Source organism: Ahaetulla prasina, chromosome 3 (genome assembly GCF_028640845.1).
Source record: "Ahaetulla prasina isolate Xishuangbanna chromosome 3, ASM2864084v1, whole genome shotgun sequence".
NCBI classification, from domain to species: domain Eukaryota; kingdom Metazoa; phylum Chordata; class Lepidosauria; order Squamata; family Colubridae; genus Ahaetulla; species Ahaetulla prasina.
Window position 1 is genome coordinate 121,813,836 of NC_080541.1, and position 17,182 is coordinate 121,831,017.

The 17,182-nt window shown below is 40.9% G+C and overlaps 1 protein-coding gene across 3 annotated transcripts in view; it reads right to left on the reverse strand.

Annotated features, from left to right (window-relative positions):
* Positions 1–837: 837 nt before the first annotated feature.
* The window catches only part of COP1 (COP1 E3 ubiquitin ligase), a 135,493-nt gene continuing 119,148 nt past the window's right edge, over positions 838–17,182 (reverse strand). For all 3 annotated transcript variants that reach the window (XM_058179173.1, XM_058179174.1, XM_058179175.1), the window contains 2 exons: positions 9,118–9,162; positions 838–1,938 (listed from right to left, as the gene is read on the reverse strand). In XM_058179173.1, coding sequence (XP_058035156.1) covers positions 1,921–1,938; positions 9,118–9,162 — 63 coding nt within the window. In that variant the 3' untranslated portion in view covers positions 838–1,920. The remainder of the gene's footprint in view (positions 1,939–9,117; positions 9,163–17,182) is intronic.

A 17,182-nucleotide genomic window follows, 5' to 3' on the forward strand; every position in this document is an offset into this window, starting at 1 on the left:
TCCTCAACTTATGACCACAATCGAGTCCAAAAATTACATTGCGAAGAAAGATGATAGTTAAGTAAATGTTGACTCATTTTATGACCTTTCTTGCCACAGTTGTTAAGTGAATCACTGAAGTTGTTAAGTTTGTAACATGGTTGTTAAGTGAATCCGGCTTCCCCATTATTTATTTATTTTTTAGCGCTTTTAGGCTTCCCCATTGACTTTGTCAGAAGGTCACAAAAGGTGATCACATTATCTTGGGATACTGCAATAAATAAAATATTTTCCCACATGAAGGATTCTTATCCCAAAATCTTATTTCAAATCTATCTGGACCCTTAGTCCATTTGTAATTTTCTGTCCTTTGTGGTTTATATTAAAAAAAAATTAAGTCCGTAAACTTGTATTTAAAATTTCTTTCACTAAAGAAAACACCCAGTGTTTTCAGACTAGTCAATCAAAGGCTCCCTCATAGTTGAAAAGCAGTCAACAAGCAATTTTTGAAAGTTGGAAACAAAGTTAGAAACAAGAAATATCCAAACTTAGTTCTTAAAGGTGCTGGCTGTGGTTTGAGCAAGATGACTATTGCCTCATGCTCCCAAAACTATAAGAGCACTTGTGAGTGATCTCAAGTCCTTTTTTGATCCAGAGCGGAATAATAAAGAGCCACTGTAATTGATGGCTCTTCCTTCCATCAGTTGTTGGCTCTGTCTTCAGTTCATTTTTCTTCCCTTAATATAGGTAAATTTTTCCATGTCACAGTAAAGGAAATAGTACTGCCATCATAACTAAGAAGCCCACTTCCTTTCCCCCAAACAAGTCTTACTTTGGGATGACAAACTAACAATGTGAAATATTTGGAATCAGTTTATTTCCCATTCACTTGTACAATTAAGAATATGCATGTTTATTCAAAAAATAAGGCTACCAAAGCCTGTCCCAAAATATATTACAACATTCAAAATGCTTGGCTTTTACAAATGACACAAATAGTGAGATGATTGGAATGAACAAATTGGGGACAGTAATGTGTGGATAGGCACTGTTGCCTTTCATGAAGCAATTTCAATAGCCACTCAAACCAGAAGAGACAGAAAGTCATTAGTTACTGACAATTTAGTGGCTTGTATAGGGATAACTATGTCGTGTCACATCTGCTCTCATTCAACACATGTCTACATCACAGATGAGATCCTTATATAGCTGGCAGGCATGAGAGCTGGTGAAGGAGCAGATGGGCTTGGAAATAAAATTTCTTACATGCCCTCCCTCAGACTGGAGAGTCTGCACTAAGTTAGTTGTACAGAGAGCTTCAATAGTTGAATAGTAAAAAAATGGCCTGAATGTATCATTTGAAAAATAAAATAAAAAATACTGAATAAAATTTCACTCAAGGGTCTCAAGTCAGATGCATGCTCACAATGTTCCAGTCAGGATTAGACAGTTTACCAGACTTTTTGGACTAAACAGAAAAAAGACCAGTAGGAATAATCCAGAACATGGTTCAAAGCATAGTTCTCACAGAAATCATTCAACAAGGCAAATCTGTTACCATGCCTATCAACAAAGGGACATCCTGTTTCTATGTCTAATTCAATGAATATTCACCATTCCTTTCCTGCATCAGCATCTGCTTTTATTTAAAGGAATCCATTCATTCCTCCCACCCCATCATAAAAATCAGGTAAGCAATAAAATCAGCAGCAGTGAGTCTGTGCAGTTAATGTTGATGGTTCTGAATTCTGAATCCACTGGTACTTCTCAGAATCCCAACTTGCCCTAAGGGTATCCATAAAAGAAAAGAACTCCCACCCACCCCAAAATGTGACCACTCTGAGAAGGAAGAGCAAATTATCTTCATTTTTGTGCCCCACTGAGAACCTCAGATGAAAGCTGTATCAAGTATTCCACTCCTTGAGAGAGAGAGAAAACCTTTCATACCAGTTCCAGTACCTGGTGGGGGAAAAAAGAGGGGAAAAATTAGCTCCAGAAACAGAAAATAACTCCCCCCCCCACACACACACATCCTTTTCTTAACCAAGGTTAGATGTGCTACAGGCAGCTGGAGTTTTTCTTTACATGTCTGAAAGTATAATACAGGATGATATTTATATTTTATCAAAGGAACATATGTGAAGTTGGTGAGCAGAATACATCTCCCTTGTGCATTGTAACTGTTGCTTAATTGCTCTTCCCTCTTGTTCAGTTACCAAGTATCACAAACAACGTGGCAGAGCAGCACTGTGTTTAATAATAAAACTACTTATAATACTACACTTAGCTTTATGTGGGAACTGAAAAAAAAATAAATGGCTGACTTTAGTTTTATTTTAAAAGCAAAAGGTGCCTTTTTCACCACTATAGGCTCCAGTTCAATAGAATAGGGAGCTCTGTTATGAACCAGTGTCAAAGGACTCTTGTAACCAGTGGCAGAGAAATCATTTCACAGCTGATTCTTCTACTTGTAACTTCAGGCTTAATGGGGTAATTTTAATGTCAAAAGTTTTAAGTTAATAACCATCATTCCAGCATTGATATGGAAAGCAACTCAGAATATATCACCTTTGAACATGAAATCCTTCAAAAGCAAGGGATGGGGATGTTAAAGCAGCTTCATTTTGAAATCAGCTTTATTTGAAGCTGATTTGCAGCAAGTCAGGAGAAATGGCAGATGATCAGAAGGTTCATTCAGTTTCAAACTAGCTCCATAATTTATCCCAGCTAATGTAAAATAGATCCCAGTTTGTTTTCTAACTCAAGACTTATTCTTTTCAGAGCAAAGGTAGACAAAAATAGAAATAATTGATTCAGTATTATTGACCTGAAATGTAGTATTGGGATGGAGGAAACATTTACAGGATCAAAAGTCTATTACCAATCTATCTGATAAGGACAACAAAGAAATATTCCTCCATATTATCCAAGGCTTGGGTAGAGTCAAAGACATGCAGTTACCTAACTGTAATATGTGTAGCAAACAATATCTTGAATTTACTATGAATCTGTATGACTACAGGAGAGGGTGGCATTTTATAATGGGTATATCCCTCCCTCTGGAAGCAAGCCGTAGAAATGTTCAGATGATTCTTCCTCTGGAGGAGATAACTCCTTTCCCCAAATTTAGAAGCCAGAAAGAGAAAAGAAAAAAAAATCAAGCAAACAAGCAATCCCCCTGCCACAGGAAATATAGGCATAAGGGAGCGCAATGTAAGTTTTGTTGGCAAAACCTGAGTGGGCTGGAGAAAACAGATTCTTATATCCCAAGATATCATTTTTCTATAATAGATCAGTGTATTCATAATCTATGCTAACTATCATGGTGTTTCAGCTTGCATCTGCCATGAAGGCAACAGTCTTGGCCACTTTCTTCCTGCTGAGTTCCCTCTGCTCTTGGATTTTAAGTTGTGATAGCTATCTCAAGGCCTCAGCCATCTTTCTTGTCATTATTCAGAATGACCTCTGAGATTAGTACTGCCACAGGATTGTCCATTAAGAAGAAGTTATGGAAAACTAATACTGACTGCAAGAAATACAACAGCTATGGAAATGTTACCCTTTGCTGTTTTGGACTCTCCACTCTGACCTGAGGAACTTAAATACATCAGGAAAAGGAAAGTATATGGTAGAACTGTTAGATACCAGGACCGTCTCTACTGCCAATAAATCTAACAGGAGATCCATGGGAAAGAACTGTTCTGGTTCCGTCAGGCCTAAAATGTTACAGATTTCCCTGCGTATTTCTGGAAATCTTCACATCTTTCTTGATGAGCTTCTTTCTCATCTAGGGACAGCTCCTGTCCTGTGTGATTGGTCCTGAAGGTGGTGTCTAGTAGTATGTCATATAAAGGAGACTGGGCATCTCTCCCTCATTCAGTACCATTTTCCAATCTCCTTTCTTATTTTCCTCAACAGGCCACTGCGGTGGAGAGCTTGAAAACAGTACTGTCCTTGACTTACAACCATTTGTTTAGTGACCGTTTGAAATTACAACGGCACTGGAAAAAGTAACATATGACTATTTTCCACAGCCCACTGCAGCATCCCCATGGTCACATGACCAAACTTAAAGACCCCTGGCAACTGCCCCATATTTACAACAGTTGCAGTGTCCTGGGGTCATATGATAAACTCTTGCGACTTTCTGACAATTAAAGCCAACGGGGAAGCCAGATTCACTTAACAAACATTTTTACCAACTTAACAATTACAGCGATTCTGTAATTGTTAAGTTGGTAAAAATGGTTGTTAAGTGAATTGTGTATTGATACAGTGCTTAAGGCCAAAGATTTTCTTTCTTTCTTTCTACCGTGCTGAAACTTGAAGTAGAAATAATAGAAAAAAGAATTCAAGAGATTCAAATGGGTGTGGAAGCTGAGGTGATTCCAGTGATGTTACCATCTGAGGAACAACCACAAGAACAAAGAGGGGAGCCCTTAAGCGTAAAGAAAAGGAGCAACAAACTCAAAGTAAAGTTCAGGATTCTGCTACAGAAGCGGTGGGAGGAGCACGGCCGAAGATACGGGAGGACGATCTTCAGCTGATCGCTCAAAAGCTTCAGCAGGCCAGTAATGGCAAATAAAATCTTGACCTGGAATGTCAATGGTTTGAATTCAGCTCAGAAGAGAAGAAAAATATTTCATTATTTGAAACAATTTAAAAATGATGTGATTTGCTTACAAGAAACGCATATTAAACTATCAGATCAAAAGTACTTAATAAACTCAAAGTTAGGTAAACATTTTGTTGCTTCAGCTTTGGAGAAAAAACATGGCATAGTGGTTTATTTGAGAAAAGATATACCAGCCAAGTTAATAGAGGCAGATATTCACGGAAGATATATTGCTATTGAACTTACAATAGAAACAAAAAGGACCCTCTTGTTTGGTATATATGCACCCAATCAGCAACAAGAAAAATTTTATAGAATGTTGTATGATAAGTTGATTCTATGGGATTATAAATCGTGTATTATATTGGGAGATTGGAATGGAGTAATAGATACACGAAAGGACAAGATAATTTTTTCTAAGAAGATACCTGCACATGCAAAGCTGCCTAAATCCTTTTTTGACATGATAGAAGATTTTGAGTTGAGAGATGTATGGAGACTGCGGAATTTGGAGGAAAGAGACTATACTTTTTTCTCTGATAGGCATCAATCCTTCTCACGTATTGATTTTATTTTAATTTCTAAAATTAGAAATTAATTAGAAAAAAGAAGTACCTACAATAGAAGAATGGATATTGAAGGTTGCCAATTTGGCTGAGATGGCGAAGATATCAGCCTTTTTGAAAGACAATACGCAAGAAAGATACTTAAAGGAATGGAAAAAATGGATTGACTATATTCAACGTAGATATCAGATTAAGAGTTATCAGACTGTTTTTGAATGATTATGATGTATTATTTTTTATTGTTTTCGGGGAAAGTTAGGAATTTTTTTTATTTTTTTTTTGCATTTATATCCCGCCCTTCTCCGAAGACTCAGGGCGGCTTACACTATGTCATTGTAGGGGTACAATCATCATACAATTGATGATTGTAGGGGTATAATTAAGTTGGGATGAAATTTTTTTAGCATATGTTTGTTTTATTTTTAACTATACCTTGTGTTCGTTCCGGGAAGTCGGGGGGGGGGTTGTGAAGGGAGGGGGAGAGGAGGGGGAAGGGGGAAAAATTTTTGTAAAACTTTTTGAATAAAAAAAAAAAACAATTACAGCGATTCATTTAATAACTGTGGTAATAAAGTTCATAAAATGGGGGCAAAACGCACTTAGCAGCTATCTGACTTCGCAACCAAAATTTTGGGCCCCAATTGTGGTTGTAAGTCAAGGACTACCTATAATCTTCATCTTTCACATCCCTCATGGGTGTGTCATTGAAAAGGTATTGCTCAGCTATTCCATGATCACATCTGGAGGTTTTCCAGATGGGTAAGGATTCACTTGCAATTCACTGTGAAGAGTATGGCACAGAGATATGGGGCTATGATGCTTCACTACTGGGGATCAAGCCTCTTGCTCAGCCTCAGCTATCAGAAAAATCACAGCGTGTGTACAAATCAGCAAATATATGTTCAGAATTTGCTAGCCCTGGAGCAAATTTTATCCATTTTATTCATTTATCGCAACTTTTAAAGAAAAATACACATGAATAAAGATACAAAAACTAAAACCAACAGCCAATAATAAAACAAAAGTAAAAACTTTTGTGGAAAAAATTAATGATGTGCTATCTCCTTCCTTCCCAATTATTTACCTAACTGCTAATTACAACTTAAATCTTTGCACTTAACATTAAATGTGGTACATTTAATATTATTGCTAGCATTTGTTGAAGTGATTTCTTCTATTGCTTTTAATTGGTCTCAAGACTCTTTTCCTAGACCCCATATTTCAAAGTTCTGTATTTGCCTTGCTGTATAATACATAGTATATATGGAGCCATTCCTGCTTAAATTTAGTTAAACCTTTATCTTAACAACTATCACTTGCCATTGCTATATATTCTCCCATTTTAGTTTCCCAATCTTGTATGGTAAACAACATTTAATTTTTCCAATGCTGTGCCAAATGTATTCTTGAAGTTATCAACATGTACTGTATCAGATTATATTTTTTCATCTTTTGTGGGATGTTATAATTAAAAATATTTGTCATTTCCATTCAAATTTTATTTGTAGAATTTTCTGAATATTTTGATACATATTTTTCTAGTACTTCTGAGGTTTTTTTTCCCAAGATCACCATATTTTTTATTGATTCTCACATTTCCAACATTTATTGTTATATGATTTGTCTAACTTAGTAATTACTTATGGAGTTATATATCATCAGGTCCTTGGTGCTCTCTAAACTTGGCTGTTTTCTTGCAGACATTTCACTATCAAACTAGATAACATCATCAGTATACCTATAAATACTTTATCCCAATTTTTCCTTAAGCTGTATCAGGAAATATACATTGATTTTTTTCCCCGTAGCATTTCTCATTCGTGACTACTTTTTAAAAATTTTGCATCCACTTTAACAAAATTTTTAATTTGTTCCTTTTCCATATGTAATTCAGTAACAATTTATATACAGCATATATCCTAACAGGTGACCTTGATTTTGTATAAATGTTTCAATTCTATCAATTTTCTCAAGGTCCTTCCTTCTTTCTTAAGATCTCTTTTTATTCTTCCAGCAATTTGTAAATACACCAACCATGCTGGATTTCTACTTTAATTGAGCAGTTCTTGCTGTGTCTTCAGTTAACTTCCTGAGTCTGGCCACAGAGCTTCTGACTCTAACAACTGAACTGAATAATGTAGTGGAAAAAGAAAAAAAATAATTAGATTGAGATGGTCTTGGCAGTTTAAATGACTGAGGGAGCTGACCAGCTGGGTGCACTTTGAAATTACTTCCTCCACAGGAAATAATGTCAGTACATTTCTAAACTCTGCATCTTGTACAAGTTGGAGGATTATATCCACAAAAGGATGTTCATTATTTTATGTGTGTATATATTGTACCTTTAAACTAGTAGTGTATTTTTATGGGTTGTTAGGAGGCCATCAAAACTCCTACAACTCCTACAATTATTTATGAATTCCGCCAATTCATTAAGTCTGGGCAATGTAGAATTGACAGAACAGCTCTCCTTAGAGAGATTTAAAAGTTCTGAATAGGCATTTAATTGCTAATTGCTTTAGCTTAATTTTTAACACTTAATTTGGAAAAGACAACTGTGACTGTTTTTACTGTAAATCGTCATGATATTTTGATAGTTGATGTTATAAAAATTGATGGATAAATTAGTAAAATAAAGTAACTTCAATGTTCAAAGTGCTGCTATTGAGGTGTACATCAGAAAGGTTCAAGGAGAGAAGATAACAAATTTAATTTTTGCTTATTTAATGATCAAAGGGAGATGTCTAAACATTCCCAATCCTTTTCATGAAGGCCAGAAAAATTGAGCCATTTATGAGTGCTACCTGGAGAAACAATAGCGAACATCTCATATGAAACTGAACAGTGATAGAGATGCTTAAAAGTTGGTGAATCTTTTTGAATTTTCAATATTTCTGCATACGTATGATCTAAGATGTGATATGTTCTCAGAACTAGATAAACAAACCAAACCAATTATACAAATGTGTGAAAAATGTTATACTTATTCATTGATTTGTGTGCAACAAATATGTTGTGAAACATAGTGGTGGAGGTACCATTGTTTGGGCCTGTTTTGCTGTCTCTGGACCAAGACAGTTTTCTATCATTGATGGAACTCTGAATTTTGAATTGTACCAGTAGTTTACAGGAAAAAATCAGGCTATCTGTCCATGAACAAAAGCTCAAGAGAATATGGGTCACACAGCAAGACAACAATCTCCAAAATATGAATCATATAATCAAATAAAAGCTAATGTTTTGGAGCCGTCAAGTTATAGTCCTGACTTTAATCCTATAGAAATGTTGTGGAAGGACATGAAATGGGCAGTTCATGCACGGAAGTATAGCAACATCCCTGAGTTAAAGGTGTTTTGTAAAGAGGAATGGGCTAATGTTCCTCCAAGTCAATGTGTAGGACTGATCAACAGTTTTTAGGAATGCTTAGTTGCAGTTACTGCTGCCTAAGAGTTCACCAGTTACTGAAAGCAAAGGTTCACATACTTTTGCCATACACAGATATGTTGCTATGTAGCTATTTATCTTAATAAATGAACAAGTAGAATGTTTTTGACTCATTTGTTTTAATTGAATTCTATTGATCTACTTTTGGAACTTGTGTGGAGAACAGATAATATTTTAGGTTATACTTTCTACTGAAATATTGAACATTTAAAAAGGTTCACAAACTTAAGCATAACTTCATTCTTTTGACTATGGAGTGTACAATATTTTAGTTGCAGCTTTTTGTTTTCTATACATGTCTTGAAAACCAGTGCCTGCTAAATACATTACATTCCACATTTTTTCCTAACTGGACAGCATCAATTTACAGCTGATATTACTCCCATCTCCTCAGTAGATGCAAATAAGTAATTTTAATTTATAAACAGCTGTACAAAAATGGAACTCTTGAAAATGCCTCTTCTAATTTTCTGTAACCTTGTTGCTATCCCCGATCAACATTTTAAAACTTACCTTAATTGTACCCTGACTGTTAGCAGCAATCAATACGTTGGACTCCTGCAAAAGAAGAAAAACTATTAGGCATTATGCTGCAGGCAGTAAACCAAGCAAATTGGGTGCTATTTGCCTTAACAATCAGATATGGTTGTTTCCAGCATTCAAGAGACGTGTAGAATTTGACATAAGTTTTGAGAAGCTGTGTCTGTATAGTTTGGGAACACCACCAGTTGGTGTCATGATATTTCAAGCCATCTGACATATATAAAATCATTGTGAGATCTGTGAACATGGGAAATAAGTGAGAAATTCAAATTCAAATTCAAAAGTGCTTCAACTGAACTCTTATCACTGACTACTGGAACAAACTAAACAAGGAATTTTTATTTTTATTATGTAACAGAATAGAGAATGATTAACTTTAACCATAATTTTGTAATCTATGTACTAATAAAACTCTTATGTCTGTAACCTTTAATTGGTGCATCATAGGATAAAACTTTGTCAACAAAGGTACTTCAAACAAGCAAACTTACAGAATGCTTGGACCCAACAGCCTAGAGACACTTAGTTGAGATGGGCAGTGTAAAAAATTGATTGACTGATCAATCAATCAATCTTCCCTTGGGAAAATTGTGATGTTTTGTGAAACATCACAAAACCTTCAAACCTTGATGAAAATTGTGAGGTCGGCCCCGAGACGCCTCACTTGTGGGGTGCCTCAGGGGTCGATTCTCTCGCCCCTCTTGTTCAACATCTATATGAAGCCGCTGGGTGAGATCATCAGTGGTTTCGGTGTGAGGTACCAGCTGTACGCTGACGACACTCAGCTGTACTTTTCAACACCGGACCACCCCAACGAAGCTATCGAGGTGTTGTCCCGGTGTCTGGAAGCCATACGGGTCTGGATGGGGAGAAACAGGCTCAAGCTCAATCCCTCCAAGACGGAGTGGCTGTGGATGCCGGCATCCTGGTACAGTCAGCTGCAGCCTTGGCTGACTGTTGGGGGCGAGTCATTGGCCCCAATGGAGAGGGTACGCAACTTGGGCATTCTCCTGGATGGACGGCTGTCTTTTGAAGATCACTTGACGGCCGTCTCCAGGAGAGCCTTTCACCAGGTCCGCCTGGTCCGCCAGTTGCGTCCCTTTCTGGACCGGGATGCCTTATGCACGATCACTCATGCTCTCGTGACATCTCGCCTGGGCTACTGCAATGCTCTCTACATGGGGCTCCCCTTGAGGAGCACCCGGAGACTCCAGGTAGTTCAGAATGCGGCTGCGCGGGTGATAGAGGGAGCCCCTCGTGGCTCCCATGTAACACCCCTCCTGCGCAGACTGCACTGGCTACCTGTGGTTTTCAGGTGCGCTTCAAGGTTTTGGTAATGATCTTCAAAGCGCTCCATGGCATAGGTCCGGGTTACTTACGGGACCGTCTACTGCCACCGAATGCCTCCCACTGGCCCGTGCGCTCTCACAGGGAGGGACTCCTCAGGGTGCCGTCGGCCAGGCAGTGCCGACTGGCGACGCCCAGGGGAAGGGCCTTTTCTGTGGGGGCTCCCACCCTCTGGAACGAGCTTCCCCCAGGACTTCGTCAACTTCCTGACCTTCGGACCTTCCGCCGCGAGCTCAAGACACATCTATTTATTTGCGCAGGACTGGACTAGATTTTTTTAAAATTTTTAAAATTTTAAATGTCTAAATTTTAGATTTGGTTTTAAATTGGGTTTTATTGTTTATATGTCTATTTTAAATTTTGGCCTATATAATAAGTTTTTTAGATGAATGTTTTACTTTGTATATTTATGTGTTTTTATATGGCTGTACACCGCCCTGAGTCCCTAGGGAGATAGGGCGGTATAAAAGTACGAATAAATAAATAAATAAATAAATAAATAAATGTTTCTGTGCTGCCAGCCTGCTATTGAAAATCTTCATTTTCACAATTCTGTGACAGTTTTGTGACCACTCATGCAATCCCTCATTCTCTGCTTCTCCCACCCAGCAGTATATATGTTGGGAAGGGAAAGGGAGGAAAACAGGGAAGAATTGCCTTGCACCCTTCCTGTCCCACATCATCTTGCCTCACACCCTCTCTCTGCATCTTCCTCAGCTGGTGTGATACCTCGTGCACATCCCCACAAACTTATCCATGTGCACCTTCTTTGACCCTCATAGCACCTATACCTTTCCCAACCAATGCCACTCCCCCAACATATGTGCTACCTCTCATACACTCATGTACCTCTCACTTCCCGCCCCATATGCCTGCTAGCCTTGAACCTGCAGGAAGTTGGACTTGCTTCCATTCCATTCCCACTGCTTTATTTATTTTTATTTATTTATTTATTTATTTATTTATTTATTTATTTATGGATGCGGTTATTTTATTTCTCTGTTTAGATGAGGAAATATCTCTGAAACGATGACCAATGGAACCTGGATTGTCTAGTAGTGTCTTCCAATATGCTAACTGATCCTTTATTATTGTAAGTTTCTTTATGCTCAACACAGCAATTCAACTTGCTATGTTGAGGCTCTCCAAAGTTTTTTTTAAAAAACCAGCCAAAATCTCTACCATTGGAAGGCAAAAAATATTTGGATGGAAAAGCATAAATTACACCAGATAAAAAACAATTAATAGATTCAAGAAGCAATAAAAGTATTCAAGTATTTAAAGCAAATCCTTTGGTTTAGCAAGAATGGGTACCCTATACAAGGAAATTGCAAGTTAAAGTAATAATCCTAATATCTATAACAGTGCATGTTAAGGGCACAGTTTCCTGGTTATATTAATACCTATAATTATGATTTTTATTTTATTTCTATATGTATGTATTGTGTTTGTGTTTGTATTTGGTTTTAATTGATTGTTTGCCACCCAAAGTCATTTGTTTGAGATGGGCAGCTGTAGAAATTGAATGAATGATGAATGATCAAGGTCTATCTATTACATCAAAGACAAAGGTGAAATCAACCAATGTTACATAAAGTTGTTTTCTGAATCCATTGATGTACTGTTGAATTAAGACCTTCAAAGTGACATAGTGATTTATGTGCTCTAGCTTTTATGAAACTCTACCTGTTCTAAATGTATACAGCTTGTTGCTTCCTCCTAATCCTCCAGTTTATTCAGAAGACATTAGGCTAAAGTTTGGAGTATGTCCAAAAAGTCTAGGAGGTATTATTGCCTGCTGTCTTTTTAAAAATTGGGACGTATAATCCTTTCAATTTTCAATTATTAGATCTAACATAGTTTGTCTATTTCTTAAAGAGTATTTAGTTAGAATAGGGACTCATCAGTGGAGATTCTGCTGATATACCTCTGGGGATATCATATATTCTCCAGGGACTTTTCAAGAGCCAATGCTATCATCTATTTGCATTCTAGTTCGAGACAGGTGACCGCTCTGGTAATGTATTGAGTTCTATGTAAACTATTGTTGATAAAGTGCTATATAATACATAGGCAGGTTATTAGTCACTAATTTCTGGAATTTTTCTCTCATTTTTTGGGGTGGTAGTGGTGAATTATACTGAGGCCGAAATCCACTTTATTGAGCTACATAAGAAATGTTTGGATTTTAATAATTATTTATATTGGAATTAAAATTGGAACTAATCGCTGAATTAGAGTGTTACATTTATCCTTCCTAACTCTACTTTGAATCTTTCTTGAAGCTTGTCACTGAAACCTATAGTCATGATCAAGCCATCTGTTTTTTATATTGATCTTTTTGGGCTGTCATACAATGGTCACCTGAGCGTAATGCACATGATTGATTATGCTGAAAATTAGATATGTTTCAGTTGAATTGCAATATGAGGTCTCCGCCTCGCAGGAATGGCCCGCCGCATTATCAAGGGCCGGCCTCAATGACGGGTCTTGGGACCCACAGAGGTGGCATGCGAAAAAAAAGAGCCTTTGGGGGTTTTTAGATAGGGCTTTTTTAAGGGGTGGGAGGGTTAGGGCGGGCGTTGGGGGTAGCCCGTCGGGAGGGGAGCCAGTCCTTGCGCGTGCTCGTGACGGTTTTTTAATAGGTTCGGAGGTTAGGGGGGGAGATTGCGTTCCTGTTGGTGAGGGTGGCCCGATTTTCACGGTAAGTGGGAGGGGCAGATATGGCGGAAGGGGATCATATCGTTCTGGGGCGCGCCCGATGTTTGCAAGCGGTCGCACGCCCGATCCTCGCCCTTTCCCGTTCCCGGATGGCCAAGACCCCCAGAGCCTGAGCCTGCGGCTGATGTTATGCAACGCACGGTCCGTAGTTAATAAGGCCCCCCTAATATATGACCTTAGCCAGGGGGCGCGGACCTTATAGGCGTTACGGAAACCTGGCTGGGCACGGAAGGGGGTGTGCCCCTTGTGGAGATGTGCCCGCCGGGTTTCCGTGCATTCCATCAGCCGAGGGCTCAGGGTAGGGGTGGCGGGGTGGCGGTTGTGGTTAGAGAGTCTAGAGCTGAGGGAGACCACTGTACCTCAGATTGCCGGGTGCGAATCCTCTTGTGAGATGGGGTCATAGGTGCCAGATGGGTTTGCTGATCACGTACCTGGCTCCTTGCTGCGTGACAGCTGCCCTGCCCGAGCTCCTGGAGGTGCTGGCCGGGGTGGCAGTTGAAACCCCCAGACTTTTAGTCATGGGGGACTTTAACTTGCCATCGTCCGGCTCGTCATCGACGGCAGCTCGGGAGTTCATGGCTTCCATGACGGCCTTGGACCTGACCCAAGTAGTTGATGGCCCTACTCACATTGGGGGTGGCACTCTGGACCTGATTTTTGTCTCTGGTCAGTGGTCGAGAGATCTGGACTTAAAGGAAATAGTCACTGAACCTTTGTCATGGTCAGATCACTCTCTCCTTCGTCTGGACTTTCTGACCGCCATTCACCACCGCAGGGAGACGGAGCCGATACGTTGGTTCCGTCCCAGGCGCCTGATGGACCCGGAGGGGTTCCGGACGGAGCTTGGGCCATTTCCTGAGGGTCTGGCTCACGGCTCGGCTGAGGAACTTGTTGCGGCCTGGGAACGGGCCGCGGCGGGGGCCTTAGACCATGTCGTGCCTTTGCGGCCTCTGACCCGGCACAGGTCCCAACCGGCTCCTTGGTTCTCCGAGGAGCTGAGAGGGATGAAACGCCGGAGAAGACGCCTAGAGAGTTCCTGGAGGTCCAGCCGTTCAGAAGCTGATCGGACACTAGTGAAGTCCTATACTAGGACTTACCTAGTGGCATTGAGGAAGCGGCGTAGCTACGCCTCCTCCCTCATTGCATCGGCAGATAACCGCCCAGCCGCCCTGTTTGGGTGACCCGCTCCCTCCTACACCAGGGGAGCGGATGACCCGCTGCAGGGACGTGCTGAGGAGTTTAACGGTTATCTATACGATAAAATCGCTCAGCTTCGGGATGGTTTGGACCAAGATTGCGTGATACGGGTGAGACAGCTGAGGGTGGTCTTGGCGACATTTTATGGGATGAGTTGGACCCTGTCGCCCCCGAGGACAGGGACAGGCTGTTGGGGAGGCTGTATGCCACCACGTGTTTACTGGACCCGTGTCCCTCCTGGCTGGTGCTGGCCACTCAGGAGGTGACACGAGGCTGGCTCCAGGCGATTGCGGGCGCTTCCTTGGTGGAGGGTGTCTTTCCGGCCGCCTTGTAAGGGGCGGTGGTGCGGCCCCTCCTCAAGAAGCCTTCCTGACCCGCTGTTTTAGGTAATTATCGTCGGTCTCCAACCCGCCGCGCGAAGGTTGTAGAGAGTATGGTGGCATATCAGTTTCCTTGCACCTGGATGAAACTGTCTATCTAGACCCGTTCCAGTCCGGTTTCCGGCCCGGTTACAGCACGGAGACGGCTTTGGTCGCGTTGGTGGATGATCTCTGGAGGGCCAGGGATAGGGGTTGTTCCTCTGCCCTGGTCCTATTAGATCTCTCAGCGGCTTTTGATACCATCGACCATGGTATCCTGCTGCGCCGGTTGGAGGGATTGGGAGTGGGAGGCACCGTTTATCGGTGGTTCTCCTCCTATCTCTCCGACCGGTCGCAGTCGGTGTTGACAGGGGGGCAGAGGTCGGCCCCGAGGCGCCTCACTTGTGGGGTGCCGCAGGGGTCGATTCTCTCGCCCCTTCTGTTCAACATCTACATGAAGCCGCTGGGTGAGATCATCAGTGGGTTCGGTGTGAGGTACCAGCTGTATGCGGATGACACCCAGCTGTACTTTTCCACACCGGACCACCCCAACGAAGCCATCAAGTGCTGTCCCGGTGTCTGGAGGCCGACGGGTCTGGATGGGGAGAAACAGGCTCAAGCTCAATCCCTCCAAGACAGAGTGGCTGTGGATGCCGGCATCCCGGTACAGTCAGCTAAATCCGCGGCTGACCATCGGTGGGGAGTCATTGGCCCCGATGGAGAGGGGGCGCAAGTTAGCGCCCTCCTGGATGAACGGCTGTCTCTAGAAGATCATTTGACGGCCGTCTCCAGGAGAGCGTTCACCAGGTTCGCCTGGTGCGCCAGTTGCGCCTTTCTGGACCGGGAGGCCCTATGCACGGTCACTCACGCCTCGTGACGCTCGCCTGGATTACTGCAACGCTCTCTACATGGGGCTCCCCTTGAAGGGCATCCGGAGGCTGCAGTTAGTCCAGAATGCGGCTGCGCGGGTGATAGATGGAGCCCCCCATGGCTCCCGCATAACACCCATCCTGCGCAGGCTGCACTGGCTACCTGTGGCCTTCCGGGTGCGCTTCAAGGTTTTGGTGACCACCTTTAAAGCGCTCCATGGCATAGGGCCGGGTTATCTACGGGACCGCCTACTGCTACCAGATACCTCTCACCGACCCGTGCGCTCTCACAGGGAGGGACTCCTCAGGGTGCCGTCAGCTAGGCAGTGTCGTCTGGCGACGCCCAGGGGAAGGGCCTTCTCTGTGGGGGCTCCCACCCTCTGGAACGAACTCCCCCCAGGACTCCGTCAACTTCCAGATCTTCGGACCTTCCGTCGCGAGCTCAAGACTCATTTATTCATCTGTGCAGGACTGGCTTAGATTTTTAAATTTAGAGGGGTTTTAAATTGATTTTAATATTTATATTTCTATTTTTAACAATTGGTATTATTAACTATTGGCATTAGAATAAGTCTTTTAATGATTATTTTAATTTGTATATTGATGTTTTTTATATGCCTGTAAACCGCCCTGAGTCCTTTGGGAGATAGGGCGGTATATAAGTTTAAATAATAAAATAAAATAAATAAATAAAATCTTTGATTCAGCATCTGCTAGTTATTTAATACAGCTATAATTTTCTCACTGAAGTTAGAACTTCATCTAAATTGATCTTTAAATTGAATAATACCATCTGGATTACATCATCTTACAGGAAGAGGGTCCCTGTATAACAAAAGAGTCAGAAAGAGGAGTAGATAGAATTTCTCTGCTCTGTTATGAATGTCAAAGGAACTAACCTGAGGAAGACATATAGGTTTAATCAGAAATAATCATTACTGCTGCTTTAGAAATGTATAGTGCCAGTTTGAGTGATCTAGAACAGTATCATGCAGATTATATAGACTAAATCTAAAGGACAAATTCAATAAGGAGAACCCATGATTGTGTTTAATACTTTATTCATGGAGGATCAAGGGAGCTACCACTTGTCTTCTTGGCTAGCCTGAGTTATTCTGATGTAACTGTTAACATCTTTAATAAATTTTGCCAGACAATAAAATGTCTGTGTTTGGTAGTGATTGTTCAATATACTCAAAAAGTATTTGCAGAGAGGACCAAAACTTAAATCACAAATATAGATTCCTGCCAGCAAGGAAATAAACATTAGTACAAAGAATTGACCCAAAAGATTTGCTATCTACCTGGATTAGTTGGATATGACCATAAGAAGACCAGATTTCTCTGGTCTAATGTCAGCTGAAATAAAAATTGATATCCTATCACGTCTTTCATTCAAAGCCAATTTCATTACTGGAAAGTAATGAGGAGAAACTTGACAAGTAAAGGCAAGAAATAGCCTGGCACCATGTCTTGTGCAAAAAAATAGTATCAATTTTTTCCAAGCGATATTCAACTTAGATTTGTGAATTTCTTTTCCCT